General features: G+C 42.6%; 1 protein-coding gene and 1 long non-coding RNA gene across 2 annotated transcripts in view; one reads left to right on the top strand and one right to left on the bottom strand.

Annotated features, from left to right (window-relative positions):
- Window positions 1–4190: 4190 nt before the first annotated feature.
- ANKRD13A (ankyrin repeat domain 13A) overlaps window positions 4191–18271 on the top strand; it is a 22804-nt gene continuing 8723 nt past the window's right edge. Inside the window, 9 exon segments of the mRNA XM_014537669.1 lie at window positions 4191–4369; window positions 5735–5800; window positions 6269–6401; window positions 7346–7470; window positions 9592–9637; window positions 11017–11160; window positions 11906–12095; window positions 15912–15978; window positions 17369–17450. Coding sequence (XP_014393155.1) covers window positions 5744–5800; window positions 6269–6401; window positions 7346–7470; window positions 9592–9637; window positions 11017–11160; window positions 11906–12095; window positions 15912–15978; window positions 17369–17450 — 844 coding nt within the window. The 5' untranslated portion in view covers window positions 4191–4369; window positions 5735–5743.
- Window positions 8147–17361, bottom strand: LOC106725682. The gene is made up of 3 exons (XR_001361609.1): window positions 16503–17361; window positions 9975–10029; window positions 8147–8278 (listed from the first exon to the last, which is right to left on the bottom strand). It is a non-coding gene; the product is annotated as an uncharacterized LOC106725682 (long non-coding RNA).

Raw genomic sequence — 18271 nt, forward strand, 5'->3', positions numbered from 1 at the left:
TTAGGTTAAAGGAGCACTGGTTGTCTTTTGGTTGGTGAGCATTGAGCTGTCAGCATCAACTCATTTGGTAAGTGGTGAATGCTAGCTGTTCTTGCACCCTGCCATATTTCTTTCAAATCTGTTGAGCACCCACTGGAAGTCAAAAGTCGCTTTTTTTTTTCATGTAAATCCTCCATCCAATGAAAATAAACCTTTATTGTAAGTCATTGGTCTTAATTAGATCATGCCCCCAGAGTAAATGATTCACCACTAGGCATCCTAGTATACCTGATGATTTCATTCCCTTTCTGTTACAGAGGGAGTCCTCCATCATTTTGCTCTTAACTCTAAGTCTCACCGTGGGCACTTTAAAAACAACTGGACAGTCCTGGTTTTTAGGTCAGCTGCATTTTGTATCTGCACTTCCTCAGTATCGGGCTGTCCAGCTTCTTGTGAAATATCAAGATAAAGTACAAAGTCACAGAACTAACATCCCCTTTGATAGAGAGCTTCATCATCATCATTAAACCACACACTCTTTCAATACCGATTTCTGAAAACAGCCCACTTTCTAGTCATTGGAGGTGAAGAAAAGAGTTTAAATAAACTGGAGTTGTTCTTGATAGAAAAACTTGTTTGATAAGAGCAGTCTTGGTTTATAATCTGTAATGTGACATAGTTGAATTATCTCTTTTTCCTGCAAGCTGTGATAAAGCTGTTCATTGAAAGTTCTCTGTGATGTTTAACTTGAAAAACCTTAAGGACATTTGTGATTAGAAAATTATAATTTTGCAGCAGATTTTCCTGGAATAACTTGGTCCTTAATGCCTTCAGCCGTCAAGGAGGTCTCAGGAAAACTGTTCATACTTGCTAGTTACTTGGTTTTGACTTTGTTATTGGTTATCACTGTAGATCATTTCACAGTATACCTATTCTCTTTGGGGAAGAGGAAGGTCAAATGTAATCATAAAGAACATCTTGAACCCATCCAGTGTGACTCAGTGGATTGAGCATCTGTGCACCAAGAGGTTGCTGGTTCGATTCCTGCTCAGGGCATGTGCCTGGGTTTTGAGCTCCAACCCCTTTAGGGCTGTGCAAGGTGGCAGCTGGTTGATATTTTTCTCTCTCCCTCTCCCTTTCTCTCTCTAAATCAATAAAAACATTTATTTTTTTAAAAAAGAATATCTTGACCGTGGAAGCTTGACTGTCATGACCACACAACCCAATTTCAATTCTGAAAGTTGGCCATTGAAAGGGTTGAGTTGATCTAGCTTCAAAGGCATGCTACCTTGTGCTCAGAAGGGGCTCAGGATTGGTTTAATACTCTGATGTTACCGTCCTGAAATTCATAATTTTTTTTCTTAATAAGGTGTCTTGCATTTTTATTTTTCACTGGTCCCTGCAAATTATGTAACTGGTTCAGGGTCAAGAAGTTGATAATTGATATCATTAAAATACAAGTTAGGAAATATTTTATTGTTTTCATATTTATTGAGATCCTCTGTTAATTATGAACCAGCTACCTACTTCTGACTTGGAGGCAGTTGAGTTAATGGCAAGTACTAATGCTGATTTCAGTTATGAGAATGGGTAAGTTATTTGCCCTTGCTGAATTGTTTTATTGCCTGTAAAAATGTGGGGAGTAAGAGTAACACTGAAAGCTTACTGTTTTGCTAGCTGCTGTGCTGAAATGTTTTTGGGTGTTTCTTTTAAAAATGATTTTTAAAAGTAAATATATCGTTTTTATTTTATTATTTTTAAAAATATGTTTATTGGTTTGAGAGAGGAAGGGAGAGGAAGAGAGAGGTAGAAACATCAATGATGCGAGAGAATCATTAATTGGCTGCCTCCTGTATGACCCCTACTGAGGATCCAGCCCACAAACTCGGGCATGTGCCCTGACTGGGAATCGAACCATGAACTCCTGGTCCGTAAGTCATCGTCCAACCACTGAGCAACACCGGCGGGGCTAAATTTGTTTTTATTGATTTTTAGAGAGAGAGGAAGGGAGAGGGATAGAGAGATAAAAACATCAATGAGAGAGGAACATCATCGATCAGCTGCCTCCTGCAGGGCACCTACTGGGGATTGAGCCTGCAACCCAGGCATGTGCCCTAACAATAATGAAACCTCCAGGCTGTGCTAAAATGTTTTATGTGCAGTTTTACATTTAATTCTAGACACCAGTCTTTTGGGGTGGGTGCTATTATGATTCCCATTTTACAGGTTAGGAAACTGAGGAGGAGAGGCTCTGATGTATGCTTATGTATGTATATCCCGAACCAGGATATAAACCCAGAAAGTCAGACTCTGCCCTAATCCTGTATTCTTAACCCTTATGCTATACTTATTTGATTAAAAGTACCTTCATTTCAGGATTGTGGAAAGTTAAGGCAGAGAACCCATCTGAAAATGCAGGCATATAGTAAAGGGGTATGATACCATTTGCCGTAGTTGCTGCTGTTATTATGATGATCATCCTGGGTATTCAGCTTTTTTGTGTATGTTCCAGTTTTTCTAAAGGAACACATACTGGTTGCATAATTAAAAACAAAAAATTCCTACCATCCCAGCAATAAAACCAGCTGTTTCACTTAATGTTTTATTTGCCAGTAAGTTTCTGCTATCCATTTCTTCATTCCTTCCATTCCATGAGTGAGACTTGAAGCAGGCATACTGGTAAGAATTTAATTTTGTTTTACGAACAGCAGAACAGAAAGAATCCAGTTTATCCAGATGAAGCTGAGAAGTATGTGCTTCTGCATGGGTGTTAGCCCCCAACCCGATATCTTGCTAATAGCTGGAGTTAGCTGTTTAGTAACTAACTTTGTCAACTAGGAGATTGTTTCAGGCTTTTAACATCTGCTCAGCAAAGGCACAGTATTAAGTGCCTTCCTTTCAGGCACTTTATTAAGTGCCTCTTAACCCATCGGCTTTGCTGTCTTTAATATTCAGTGGGGCCTTCAAGTTGGTTGGTACAGTTGAAATGATTTGTGTTATGGTTATGCCATTTATCATTTAGCAAGAGAGGTCTGTTACATATCTTTGGCCTTCTTACCGATGCTGGGAGGATGAATAGAAACTTCTTAAAGACACTGGGAGAATGAATGAATGAAAGGGGACAAATACAAAGGCCAGTCAGTGCACCTTAGACTGGGACTGAGTGGGATAGATGGAAGTAGATGAGGCCTGACTCTAGGGCCAGCCCCAGTAAGGTACCAGCAGGTGAAAGCACAGAATTCAGGCCAGGGGAAGAGAGCTGTCTAGGCAGCAGTCCTCAGAGCCTGACAGGGAGCCACCCTGAGGTGTCCACCCCCGCCTGTGACAAGGCTGCATGAGGCCACTGGGCACACACTCAAGTCAGTGCCTGTTGGCCGGAAGCCTTCTGTGAGCCAGGCCAGCCATCCCAAGATAAAGAGCCTAGACTCACCTAGAGCTATTCGGCTGCTCCCCCTGGGCCCTCAGGAACTCGGGCTCACCTTAGAGAACCAGGCCAGTGGATACCTTTCCCCCTGGACTTGGAATGAGGAACCAGTTCAGGCCACAGAGGACCAGAGCAGTCTGAGACTGCCCACGAGTGAAGGTGGTTGCCCGAGGTGCCCCGCCAGAGGAAACAGTGGTCGTTCATAAAGCCTGTACTTCTCGCTGAGACCAAGGCATGGAAGGTTGAGTAATTCACCTGAGGCTAGGAAGGGACCAGGAAGTGAGACTGATGCCTAGTCTGCAGCCTGCACTCAAAGCTCCGCCTTTTGCTGCCTTTGGAGGACAGCAGGATGACAGAGAAGGCTTTGAGCAAGAAAAGTTGGTGGGGCTTAAGTTAACAGATAGGAAGGAGACATGCAGAAATCTCATCCTTTTCTTTTGGGGGGCACTATTATACTTAAAAGGAGTGAGTATTTTTTAGATATATTTTTATTGATTTCAGAGAGGAAGGGAGAGGGAGAAAGAGATAGAAGCATCAATGATGAGAGAGAATCTGCAGGCCCCCTACTGGGGATTGAGCCTGCAACCCGGACATGTGCCCTGACGGGGAATTGAACCGTTACCTCCTGGTTCATAGGTCAATGCTCAACTACTGAGCCACGCTGGCTGGGCTGGGGTGGGTATTTTTAATTCGGTACAGCTCAGGCCTGAAGAAACTTAAAGAAAAAACAATCAGCTTTGAATGAATTTCAGTGAAATTCTGAAAGCTCTTGCTCACTGAACTAATGTCATTATTTGAGGACCCTAAGACTCACTATCAACTATAATGAAATTTGAACAAATCTCTTTTAGGAAGAAAGTGACAGCTTATATAAAACGACATAGTGTGGGCATATGATAATAAGAGCTGACTCCTCTTAATGCTTACTATGGGGTTAGGCATTGTGCCTTGTAAGAACTCAGTAAGGTGGGTGTTTTTTATTGATCTCATTTTATAAGGGAGCAAAATTTCATTACCCCCAAAAGAAACTCCATACCCCTTAGTTACTTGCGCATTTCTCCCAATCCCTTCAGCCCCAGGCAACCACTAATCTACTTGTTACTCTATAGAATTGCCTATTCTGGACATCTCATGTAAATTGAATTGTGCATGTGGCCTTTGTGTCTGGCTTCTTTAACGTAATTTAGCATGATGTTTTTGAGGTTCATCCACATTGTGGCATGTATCAGTACTTCATTCCTTTTTATATGGCTGAATAAAATCCCATTGTGTATATATATTTTGCTTATCCATTTACCATTTGACAGACCTTTGTCCCCGTCCCCCCGCCCCCATAAATACCTACAAGAGGAATTGGGGTCATAAAGTCACTGTGGTTAACTTTTTGAAGAACTGCCAACTGTTTCTTCAAATTTTACATTCCCACCAGCAGTGTTTGAGGGTTCCATCCTTGTCTACACTTGTCATTGTCTGTCTTTTGATTGTAGCCATCCTAATGGGTGCGAAGTGTGGTTTTAATAATTAATGAGGTTGAGCATCTTTCCATGTGCTTATTGGTCATTTGCATATCTTTGAAGAAATGTCTATCCAAATCCTTTGCCAGTTTAAATTGGGCTGTCTTTTTATTCTTGAGTAGTTCTCTATATATTCTGGATACTAGCCCCTTATCAGATACATAACTTGCACAATTTTTCTCCCAATTCTATGGGTTCTCTTTTTACTTTCTTTATGGTATCATCTATAATAATAAAAGCATAATATGCTAATTAGACCGGACAGCCAAACGACCTTCCAGACAACCTTCCGGACGAAGCCAGGGCTGCGAGGGCCGAGCCCCCTGCACGAATTTTATGCATCGGGCCTCTAGTTTGAAGTATAAAAGTTTTCAGTTTTGGTGTAATGCAATTTATCTGTAGTTTTCTTTTATCTATTACTAGAGGTCCTCTTTGGAGGCTGCAGTTAATGCATGCACAGCTAGCATCTCAAATCAAGACAAAGCACATTTTCTACGAAGTGTTATGGCACTTACCATTTTTATATTCCAAAGTCCTGTGGCAGTTTATTGTGTCCTTGGAAGGAATGTCAGAGCTGTCTTTGGAAGGCAGGGCCCAGCCACTGAGAATGAGCTCCCACCAGAGAAACAGGCGCTTGGCTCTGGAGCCCCAGTGCACGTACCGGAAGGAGGTTATGTCTGTACCTGGAATAAAACCCTCTAGGGGAAATGGACTGATGGTGCCTGCGTGTGTGTGTGTGTGTGTGTCTGTGTGTTCTTACATTTGTCTATAAATATGTGCACATACACGCCTGACAGATCATGCACATTGTCTGCAGGACCCAAGGATGTTACTACTTCAGGCCAGTTGGAACTCAATACACAATAATGAGAATGGTGTTTTGGTGAGAATCCAACTGGAGAATATAATTTTATTCTGACCTAAATTCTCTTCTGCACTTTCCGTTTTGCATAAATGCCTGTGCTTCCTGTTTTACACCTGAATGCTGATATGTGCTTAAGAAATCCCCTACATTTCTTAGGGTGGTTGTATTTCTGGAAAGCCTTATTTAGACTTAATTTGAGTGTGGTTCAGAACTTGAGGTTGTGCTCAATGATCTGAGGCCGGTAGCTGGCATTTATTTATTAGGCATTTAACTCTATAGAAAGAGGAACTCAGTAGCTATCATGTTTATTTATAGCCCCCAAATTCCTATTTCAACTGTGCCCGTATGCAAGCATTCGTTTTTCCATATATTGCCATAATTAATGTGTAAATAGTCTTCTGTTTTTGTACTTATGATCTCTCATACCCATTGCCACAGTTTTGTGTAATGTATCCAATTATATAAATGCCCGCCTTTACTTTACAGAATGTGGAGGCTGTGGACCCACGAGGTCGAACCTTATTGCATCTTGCTGTTTCTTTGGGACATTTGGAATCTGCTAGAGTCTTGCTCCGACATAAAGCAGATGTTACAAAAGAAAATCGCGAGGGATGGACAGGCAAGTATGCTTTTAAAATCTTTAAAGCCTTTCATTTCAGTTTCTCTTTCTGACTAAAGGTCAGTCTCAATCATCATTGTCCTCAGAGTCATCTTTATCTGAAGACTCATTCTCTCTCAGGCCTAGGGACTGGGGCAAAGAGATAGGAGCTGCGGATGCTGCTGGTTGATCTACAGCACGGTGGCCCCAATTATGTCCTGGGCCCAAAGCCCTGAGTAGAGGGGACTCCTCATCTAGAAAGCAGCTCTCAGTGCAAACCCTTCCCACCATGCACAAGAGTGGAGGCCAGATTTCCCCGAGGAATGTGATGGGAACTACAATGAATCCATCAGGATAAGCAAAATCAAAAAGGAATTGTGGCCTTTTAAAAGTGGCCTTTTCCAGTGAAATCCTGGCACTTTACTGCGTGTGTGTGTGTGTGTGTGCGTGTGTGTGTGCGTGTGTGAGTGCACGCGCGCGCACACACACACAAATTCTCTTATTATTGGTTAGGGTAAGACACACACACACACAAATTCTCTTATTATTGGTTAGGGTAATCTTATGTTGGCTGAGCCAGGAAATATACAAGCAGAACTCTGCTTGCCTGATCTACATGTAACCGTAGTTGTGTGATCACATAGTGAAAGCCAGCTTTCTGAAGACATTGTCAGGATTCCATGACCAGTGGTAACAAAGGGGGAGAAGGGGAGGATGGATTTGACCAAGGAGGATGAGGGTTTGAACAAGAAGCTAAAAGTGCTCTATTTTCTTCTCCTTTTACCTATTTACAAGCTAGCAATAAGAAGTCATGGTCATAAATGATAACGTGAGACTACAGCCTCTCCTCTCCAGGAAGAATGTGTTGGTCTTTGATCTATATAGATATTTTCCAGACTGGCTGTGGAATTTGTCAGAAAGTGGGAGAATACTGGGCCATTGAGTTTTACCTTTTTGTTTTCCAGTTTTACACGAGGCTGTGAGCACTGGTGACCCTGAGATGGTGTACACAGTTCTTCAACATCGAGACTACCACAACACGTCCATGGCCCTCGAAGGAGTTCCTGAGCTGCTCCAAAAGATTCTCGAGGTATTTGTAAAAAAATAGCATTGCCACCATTGGGTTAATGCTGACAGGACAGCAGGGGACACAGCCTGACGACCTGTTGGGCGCCTTCCCGAAGAGCTTTGTGAGTCGTGAATACAATGTACTGGGTACTTAGAGCATGTTCCCTGCCTTTCCTGCTTGTGAAATGTGTGGGATCTTCCACAAGTTATGTTTCTAGACTTGCCCTATAAAGTGCTATTTAAAAAGTAGAACTAAGACACATGGACATCAAGCAATTAATCTGTCTAGATGCCTGATTTCTTAAAAGTTGCACCCTGAGCATCTTGGGGAGATTGTGTTGGGCATTGGTGACTGGACAGGGATTGTCAGGGTCTCTTGAGGGTCAGAGGTCTGCGTGTATCTTCTCCTTGTCACTCCTGTTCCTTCTAGCCATTAGTATTCTGCGGCTTCTAATTCATTGCCTTCTTTGATGTACACTTTTTGGCTTTGGGGAAGTTTACCTGTCTTTGTGAATTAAAGTGCATGGGCTCTTTGACACTTAGAGAAGTTTCTTAAACAGTTTTACTTCTAGGGTCCTGGATTGTTTTGGATGATGGTTGCCATTCTACAGATAATCTTTGTTACCTGCAGAAACCATCTTATCAGTCAACCATGTGCAGTATTCCCAGGGCAGCAGGAGATGAGAAAGTACCAGTGGTTCAATTTTCATGCCATTTATTCTCAAGTTAAGCACAGAAGTGAGCTCCCTAAAACATCTCCAACGATATTTGTTGATAAATTGGCTTTACGATGTTAGTCAAAACACATTTCTTGAGAAAAATGAACAGTTCTGTGGAGAAAAGGAACAATTTTGCCAGAAGTTAGACAATCACTGCTCATTATCTGAACACCCTTTCAAGAAATATTTCTATGACATGCAAAGTAAATGCTGCCTAAGATATTAATTTTCCATGGACTGCAAAGAAACCTTCCATGACATATGAAATAGTTATATGCATTGTTTTTAAAATAGGTGTGCGTTTGTACAACGATCACATGGATTTATCGTTCTCTTATCTAACTTACTGCAGGAGGAACTAAAAACGTCACTTCTCCATTTGACAAAACAGAAAATGACTTACTTAACATGGAGTCACCCTCATTTTAAAAATTCAAGTAAAGGCTTTTTCTTTTTTAAAACCTGTTATTGATCCATAATAGTGAGCTGCATTGCATTGTATTCCCTGCTAGAAGGTATAGACCGCCCTTAGCTTATTGGCACCAGAGGCTGTTGGTGATGTTTTGTCTCATAACCCACGCCTTTCTTGCCGCTGCCCTGGAGAGGGTCGCTGCCCATCACTGGAATTCTGGCTGGTCTTAAACCAGGGTAGATTCTTGGTCTTCCTGCCCTGTGCTTCTGTAAAAACCTGGCAGAACTTGAGAGGTGGGAGGGAACAGAAAAACACCTGGACTTTCTCGCATTTCTCTTCTTGGTCTTGGATGGGAAATTAAGTAGGTTGGTACTTAAGAAATTAAGGCACTCTCCAAGAACCTGGTAGGTCAGAAAAGCATCTTAAACAGGACTGCTGTGGTGGTGTAAAACTTCAAAAAGCCACATTCTAAGAGTTGAAGAGGAAGGTGGGGGCAAAAGTCTTTTGTTAACTGGAGGGGAATATGACTTCTTGGGGAAGTGAGGTCCAGCTGCCTCTTTTTAGTTTCAGGGTGGTCCGTTAATGTGAAGCCTTTTCCAGAACACAGAGCCTTTCGCAGTCAGGTTCCCAGCCTGATAGATGGAGCTGACCTTCCCCTCTCTGCTTGGAACAGCCTGTTTCGCACACTGCCTGGCGGTGCTTACCCATCCTCCCAGGCTCCTTACGTTACTGTTATGAACCAGATTGAGCCCCTCAATCAGATTTGACTTTTATCCCCCTCCAACCTTATTGCTTTCAGTTAACTTTATTAACTGTCTAGACATTTTATATCAAGAATAAATCACAGCCTGAATGTAAAATAAGCATTTATTTTGATGGGTTAGCATTTTGTGTTTCTTATTTTCTCTGTTCTCTCCCCCTCCCCCACTTTAAAAAGCCCTATTAACCCTTCCTGTGCATGTGTTTAGTTAATAGCACTAAGGGTAATTTCTTTTCAACCTTTGTCCTTCAGACTCCGGATTTCTATGTGCAGATGAAATGGGAATTCACCAGCTGGGGTGAGTGGCTGTGGGCTTGTGATTTATTTCTGTTTCCAACTTTATTTAGCCTGAATATTGGTTTATTTTTCCTTTATAAAAGTTACGTATATTTTTTTTAAACTAGAAAATGCATAGATAAGAATTAGGAAAAATAGTCACCTCTAACCCCACTTCAGCACCACTAGTGTTAGTGCTTTGGGCGTTTTCTTTCTAGTCTTTTCCCCACTCGTAGGACTTTTTCTCCCAAGCATCCATAAATATAACATAGAGATAATTTTGTCTCTTTTGTCATTTCCAGTTGACATTGATCCACATTATTAGTTCTTTAAAAGGCTAATATTTTAGTAAGACTTACCATAATATAGTTACTTCCTTATGTGGTTTAGCTTGATTCTTTTAAACTTGTTATTCTGAGGAAGAAGATGAGATGAACATTGGAGTAGCTTGTTTTTTACAAAATGGATGTATTTTTCTCCAAAATCTTATGTAAGGCAAATTGACAGACAGTAATTTTCACAGATGTTCTACTTTTATTTCTAGTTGATCAGTTAATGACAGCTCCTAATTCCCAGTTTTCAGCCATTTTCACTTCCAGACTTCCCTTTCAGGCAAGACGTCATATTTATAATGAAACATTGAAATGGAGTAAAAAGTATATAAAAGAAGAGAACTTCAGATTCTTCTGTGAAACAAATGAGTTTTCCCTAATGCAAATATGCACTCTGATTTCAGGTTTTGTTAAAAAGCAGCACATTTTAGACATTTGATCATTTGAATGGTGGATCTGACAATATGGTAGACGCAGCCATATGGCAAAAGTAGCATATGTGAACGAGAAAGGCCAGATGGACACACTCGAGCTCTGATGGCAGCCAAGGAGAGGAGCTCACTTTGGCATTGAGCATACTCTTAAGGAATTCATTTAGAGCTTTCTCCAGACAAGACATAGATCTGCACTTTTATAAAGGGCTATAAAACAGAAGGTCCTTTTTTATTTTTTATTATTATTATTTTTTAAAATATATTTTTATTGATTTCAGAGAGGAAGGGAGAGGGAGAGAGAAATAGAAACATCAATGATGAGAAAGAATCATTGATAGGCTGCCTCCTGCACACCCCACACTGGGGATCGAGCCCGAAGCCCAGACATGTGCCCTGACTGGGAATCGAACCCATGACCTCCTGGTTCATAGGTCAGCGCTCAACCACTGAGCCATGCCAGCTGGGCCACCTTTATTTTTTAAGAGTGACTTCTTGTATCACATCCAGCCAGGTCCAGCTCTATGTGACAGTCACCATCTTTCTATTCCTATCCTTTCATTAAAATCAGAATCCTGATTTCTGGGTGTTCTGCTTGGCCATCAGGTTTTTCTCAGTAATATACTTCTCTTCTTCAGTGCCCTTGGTTTCCAGAATATGCCCAAATGATGTCTGTCGCATTTGGAAAAGTGGTGCCAAACTGCGTGTTGATATCACATTGCTGGGATTTGAGAACATGAGCTGGATAAGAGGGAGGCGTAGTTTCATATTTAAGGGAGAAGGTGAGTGATTTCGTTGTAGTAATCACTGCTCATGCTAAGTTATAGAGTGATTTTTAACCATGAAACACATTCACATTCATGTGCCTTATCTGATCCTTTCTGGGCATTTTTTTGTTGTTCTTTTTTAAATTACGTTCTTATTTATTTTTAGAGAGAGAGGAAGGGAGAGGGAGAAAAGAGAGAGGTAGAAACATCAGTGAGAGAGAAACATCGATTGACTGCCTCCTGCATGCCTTCTACTGGGGACTGAGCCCGCAACCCGGGCATGTGCCCTAACTCAGAATTGAACCCAGCCCTCTTGGTTCATGGATCAATGCTCAATCACTGAGCCACATCGGCGGGCTTGTCGTTCTTTTAATTATTCACCTCTCAGTTCCTGTATCTTATTTGTTATCTGTATAATTCTCTTGTGTGTATTACTTACCACCCAACATCTCTTGTGTCCCTGAGCTTTTGAATACAAGCCTCTGTCTTGTATCTCATTCATCATATTCCCTCCATAAATGGCATGGCTTATCCAATGTTGTGCATAAATAATGTATATTTTGTAATCATATATTTTAAAAAAGTACGCAGATAAATGTGTTGCTAACAAAGAATGCAAATTATTTTAAAAGTCTACATCTCTGGGGAAGATGGCTCAAAATGCAGACTTGGAAAGATGATGCATTTTAACATGTGAGGTTTTCTTGTTTTTGCATCTTACTTGCATTGTACTTAGTTATGCCCTTGTTTCCATTAACAGACAACTGGGCGGAGTTGATGGAAGTCAACCATGATGACAAAGTGGTCACCACTGAACACTTTGATCTTTCCCAGGAAATGGAGCGCCTCACTCTGGACTTGATGAAGCCAACAGGCAGGGAGGTTGAAAGGCGGCTCACGAGCCCAGTCATTAACACCAGCCTCGATACTAAAAATATTGCTTTTGAAAGGTATGAATTTGGGCTCTGCATTTTAATTTCTCCTCCCTTTACTGCCATCTTTAGTGGCATGTATGTATTGATTGGAAATTATGGGTGGACTGGGATTTTTTTTCTAATATGCCAGTTTAAGCACTAGCGTTTTAAAGTTAATCTCTGCTCTCACCAAATGTAAACCATTACTGACATCCTTCATCATACATCACTTTTATAGCACATTGGTTAAGTCTTGGATAAATGTCTTCCTATTCTTTCATGGGCCCTTTTAATGGATTTTACTTGAATTTTATTTTTGTTTTGGTGTTTGGGGATCCACAAGACTCCCTAGTCCCCGACCATGGGACTTTGAGTTTCTGGAAGCTATTGAATGTGGTTACACTGATATTAGTCAAATTCACACCTTTCATATAGTTAAATGTGGTTCTCTCTCCCCGGTTTCCCTACAGTGAGGCCTAATAGTTTAGAGCAAGAGTCTGGAGGGGTTTCAGTTCTATTGCAGACTCTAGCTGAAGAAACCTCAGAGAGGTCTGTCTCAGTTACCCCAGATGAGAACCTCGGGTCTGCTCATCTGCCTCTGGGCTGTGCAGAGGTGTGGGGGCCTTTGTAAGGGAAGTGGACGCTGTCACTGCTGTGCATGTGGGGGGTGGGTCTGGAAGAGCCCCGAGTGTTTGCCTAGGATGTCACATCCCGCTCTCTGTAAACAAAGCAGCATAACATGAGCTAATACGAACATTATCCTGGGTTTAGGTTTCCTTTGCTCTTCACAAATATACTAACAATCCTATCTTTTTCTTTTCTTCATTTCCAATATAAAATGTATTCATAAACCTGAGTTTTCTGTTGAGTCATGTAGAAGACTTGTTCAGTGCCCTTTTCCTTTAGTTTAGATCGAGCTGTGGAATGAGGGTATTTGCTTGTGGCAGAAGAGAAAACCCAAACACCAGGTGTGCTGCTGCTTGGGTGGGGTCAGTGCCGCAGCGTCAGCCTCCCCAGGTGACGGCCATTGTCTTCCAGGGACAGCAGGTGACCATGGCTTTACCAGTAAGGATATGGGAAGACTCTGCAGTCTTGGGCACATGCCTCTGCAGACAGTTAGCCTAGGGCTCTGTCCCTAAAGCTAGAAGACAGAGGACCCTGCCCTCACTGCCGTCTCCCAGCAGTAGTGACAAGAGCTGAAAGAAAGAACTGACCCTCATCACAGGGCCACTAGCTAACTGTGCGGCTTGGGCAGGTGGCTTCATCTCTCCAGGATTCTGTTTGCTCGGCTGCTTTATTTGTGGTGACCAGTGAGCATCTTGTGCATTGAGTAAGGATTTGAGGCACTCTTGAGTGAGGTTTGCTACTGGAGGTATGAGTGTTCATTTGATTGAAGTTGGAAGATGTGGATCTCTAATATTATAATAGTCGTTTTCATCCATTTCTTTTTTCTAATCTTGCTTGGGGCTTGATGCTTGTAAATCAGTGCCCTTCTTGCATAAATTTTTGGCCTAACATATACCCTCTGATCACATTTTGGGTTTTTCTCTTCTCTGAAAGATTATGCTCAACTCATCCTAAACAAAGTATTTCCTGCCACCACCATGGCTTTTCTCCCATTGGGTAGCAGCCTCCGAGCCAGTGCTTGCTCCAAGCCAGTGGCCTTTGGGGTGGTGGTCTCAGTGGAGACAGGCAGAGGTGAAAATGGCAAAAGAGGGAGCTGAGATCTCTCATATCATCTTCATATGCCTCTGCATGTAAAGTTAAGTGCCAAGGAGTTATTAGAGTCTTGGTTTTAAACTAGGATGTAGACATTGAATTTAGTAACTAAACTGTCAGAGGACTGACTTCCAGTCAAGAGGGCAGATTAGTGGCGGATTTTGTGAAGGAATTGGTGCTGGATTAGTGGATGTTGCTATCTGCAGATTACCCCAAAGAAGATGCCTCTATTGGATGGAATTCAGTCTCACATCATTATTGAAGAAATACCAAAATAAGTTCTTTAATTTTAAAAAATATATTTATTTTTATTGATTTCAGAGAGGAAGGGAGAGGGAGAGAGCGACAGACACATCAACGATGAGAGAGAATCATTGATGAGCTGCCTCCCACATGCCCCTTATTGGGGACTGAGCCCACACCCGGGCATGTGCCCCGACTGGGAATCGAACCATGACTTCCTGGTTCATAAGTCAATGCTCAACCCCTGAGCCATACTGGCTGGGCAATAAGTTCTTTAATTTCTAAAAGACAAAACGAAACCATCGGAGAGTGAAGATGAAAAGGAAATGGAATAGTCAGGGTTGTGCTGAGGGAGGTGAGTGAGGAGCACGGTGGTTCCCAGGGAGAACAGTGCAGCTGTTTGCTTAGCACACGTGAAGGACGAAGTGGAGTGGCCTGGTCATCCTTTGGTCCTCCGGACGACTCTGTGCCAGGAAAGGAATATTTCCTGTGCTGAACTGTCAAGTGACTTAGTGACAGACAGGAACTGAGGATTGAGTTTGTTAACCAAAAGGAGTATCTCGATTTTCAGTTATCAATGACTAAGAGGGGGCTCCGGTTTATTCATCAGTTAGGTGTGGTCTCTAGCCCCCTGCACCCCAGGATCATTTTGTTTCTGAAATGTCACTTGGACATGCGAGTAAGTAGTTTGTGTAATCCCTTTAGGATTTCTTTCTTTCCCTCCAAGGGTCACGGCGTACTAATTGTGGACAACTAATAGGACATTTAAAGCTTTGGTCCCTCCTTCCTCTGGTGGGCTGTAATGCATACATAAAACTCCTTATACCCCATCTGGCCTCATTTCATTTACTAAATCCCATTAGAAGAAAAGCAAACTGTTTGGAAACACAATATGCAAATGATCACAGACCTTCTTTGTGACTGGCTAACATGCCACCTGATGTCCCACTTCACTCCAGGGTCAGAGCAGAAGGCAGGCAGCTGCCCTACACAGGGCCACGTGCAGCAGTCACAGTGGAGCTAGGATGTGATGTCCTAGACAAAGGGGCGGTCTGGCCAGGGCTCCCCTGAGTAATAGCATTTCCCAGGGTGTGATGCTTTGAAAAAGAACCAGAGCCTCTTGGCTGCTGTTGGTTCCTAAATGCATTTTTTCCAGGAATGTGTTGAGTGGAATAACTGGGTTTCGGGGCACTTTACCAATGCTGCAGCTGCTGCTGGAATGCTGGGCTACTTTAAAAGCAGTTCCACAGAGCTGGGATCAACGGCTGGGCTGAAACCCTGCTTTTAACACCCTTTCCCCCTGCTGCACCCAGCCTGGTAAAATGTGTGACTGACTCCCAAGCCATTTGGAGGCACTGATGGCTTCTCCAAGCAGCTTGCCACAGTGATGGGTTCCTGCCCCCCACCCCCACTCTCCCAAGGAGCAAGATGGTCTATGTGTCCTTGTTCTAAGAATTCCTCCACTGATTGTGGCTGCTTATGGGCCAGAGCCCCTGACATCTGTGCCCATATTAAGATGACCCAGATAAATGCTCTGACCCAGATACTACCTTGTGGCGAGCCTTGGACGCTGGTTATCGCCACTCACTCCTTTGGGACAGCTGTCCGATAAATGTCACCACCTTTGCTTCCCGTGCTGGCAATTACTGTAAAGAAGCCAAGAATGGAGGCTTTCTGTGCCAGGGGTGAGGCAAACTGATTGATAGCTGGGAGGGTGCGGGAGATGCTTCAGCCGTCTGTCATTGATAAAGTCCTTTATGGACACTTGGACCATGATTTCCAGGTGTCCTTCACTAACTTAAGCTGGGGGAAGAAACTATAAAGGCTGCAGGGATAAATCTGAATGGCATATTGTACATGTAGAAATTTGTGGTGTTCACTTTTTATCAGAACTAAATCCGGATTCTGGGGCTGGAGGACAGATAAAGCAGAAGTTGTTAATGGTTACGAAGCAAAGGTAAAAGGAAACTCTTAAAATAAGATTTAATATAGCAATTTAGCTTCTATGCAAATGAGTCTGTTCAGATTGTCATGCATCTGTGCCATGGAGATGCTCTGGGGACTAAGTACTGTCTAGTGTGTCTCTCACTTGGATTTTTATCTTATTTGACTCTCAGAAAATGGGATAGCATGTCCCAAGGAGGTCTCTAGTTATGCCAAAGAGAAACACGACTGTAGAGAAATGAGGACAGGTACCAGTTGTCCTGGTAAGAATGAAACACACACACACACACACACACACACACACACACACACAGAGGATTAGACTTAACATGACTGTTCATCTTTTTTTATAACCTGAGTGGTTTTATAAAAAATACAGTAGCTTTTATGAGTCTCCAACAGAGAGGATTAGATTTAACATGACTGTTCATCTTTTTTTATAACCTGAGTGGTTTTATAAAAAATACAGTAGCTTTTATGAGTCTCCATTTTTTTTAGTTAGCCTATGTGTAACCAATTGGCTTGCAGCCCACTTACATGACATCAGTGAATTTAGAACATAGTTGTCATAGTGGAGACGACAGCTGGCACTTTGTCTGCTGGACAGCCCTGTTTCCTGGCCCTTCCCGAGCCCTGCAGTACAGCAGGACTGATGGTCCAGGGGATGGAGCCAGGCACTGCAGAATCCTCTGGTGACCTCTGAGCAGCAAAGAAAGCTGACGTCATGCTCAGCAAGACACATTTAGTAACAGTCATTCCAGTGCTGAGTGTGTTTCCTGGACCTGGGAACGTATGCTGGATACAGTTAATTCTCTGTTAATCGAGACATTTGATTTTCTAAACTGCCATAGTTCCCAGTCAACCTTGATAACAGAGAGCATTGCCTCTGGCAGCTACAATGATTTTTGTCAATACCCAGCATGCCTTTAAATAGTGACTTCTGGTTGTAAAGCTTATCAGTGTAGAGAACCTTTTGTTCACTCCTTTTTCCTCCTGCCTAGCGGATGGCTGTCTTATTATAAGTCCTATTATAAGATGGCCAGAAATCAGTCGAAGTCCTCAGTGCAGGTTCGGATGCCTTAGCACAATAGAAACGCAGGGGGGAGGCCTGAAGTGCAGGACCTTCTTGAGAGCACTTAGCAACAAGAAGATGAAACCTGTCCCTGTTAAGTCCTCAGTGTTTAAAACTCTCTGAGATGCAAAGTGACTGCTGAGGCCTTTCTAAGCTGATCGCTTATGTACTTTCTCTGAAGGATCCTAATGATTGTTAACCATTTCTCATTTTTATTTTGCTGCATTTTTTATTTTTTTTATTTTGGCTTCAGCATTCTTGCTCTTGCTATGCTTATTTTTTGAGTTTTGATTCCCTGTGTCACTATTTTCTCTTGCACACGTCTCTCAAGGTTTACACAGTAAATAATGTGAGTGTGATAACCAAAATACGGACAGAACATCTGACCGAGGAAGAGAAAAAGAGATATAAAGGTAATTCTCCACCCCTTTAAAAAAAAATAAGTTGCGGTGTGTTTTTTAATTGATTTCAGAGAGAGGGATAGAAACATCAATGATGAGAGAGAATCATTGATCGGCTGCCTCCTGCAAGTACCCTACTGGTGACCAAGCCCACAGCCTGGGCATGAACCCTGACTGGGAATCGAACCGTGACCTCCTGGCTCATGGGTCAGTGGTCAACCACTGAACCACACCAGCTGGGCCTCCACCCTTTTTTTAAGCCTAGAGAGAACCTTTGTTGGCTCTGGTAAGTTTGGGGGTTAATGTGATCAGTTGTGCTAATCCCAATGCTGGCTGACTTTTCATAAAAATGTCCTTAGTCTGACTCATTCTTGGAGATATTTCTCCTTAGTTGGCTTCAGCTATAATTAAAGCCATTCACGAGGACTTGTTTATGTGTTATGAAGAACAATTGTTGGATGAAAAAGTAGATAAGGCTATTGGAGAATATTTTCTCTGGAATAAGTGATTTGGTCCAAACTATCACAATGAAAAATTTAGACAGAACTTGGGCTCTGAACCAAAACATTGCCAATACATGGTCACCATTGCCCAGCTCTGCCCGTGGCTGGTTCTGTGAAGTTGCTGACCATCTGTGCCTCAGTTTCCTCAAAAATGAAGTAGAAGTGCTTCTAGATCTTCCTTAAGAGTTATTGGGGGGCCGAAGCCGGTTTGGCTCAGTGGATGGAGCGTCGGCCTGCGGACTGAAGGGTCCCAGGTTCGATTCCGGTCAAGGGCATGTACCTGGGTTGCGGGCACATCCCCAGTGGGAGGTGTGCAGGAGGCAGCTGATC

Source organism: Myotis brandtii, unplaced genomic scaffold, assembly GCF_000412655.1.
Source record: "Myotis brandtii unplaced genomic scaffold, ASM41265v1 scaffold181, whole genome shotgun sequence".
Taxonomy (NCBI): Eukaryota; Metazoa; Chordata; class Mammalia; order Chiroptera; family Vespertilionidae; genus Myotis; species Myotis brandtii.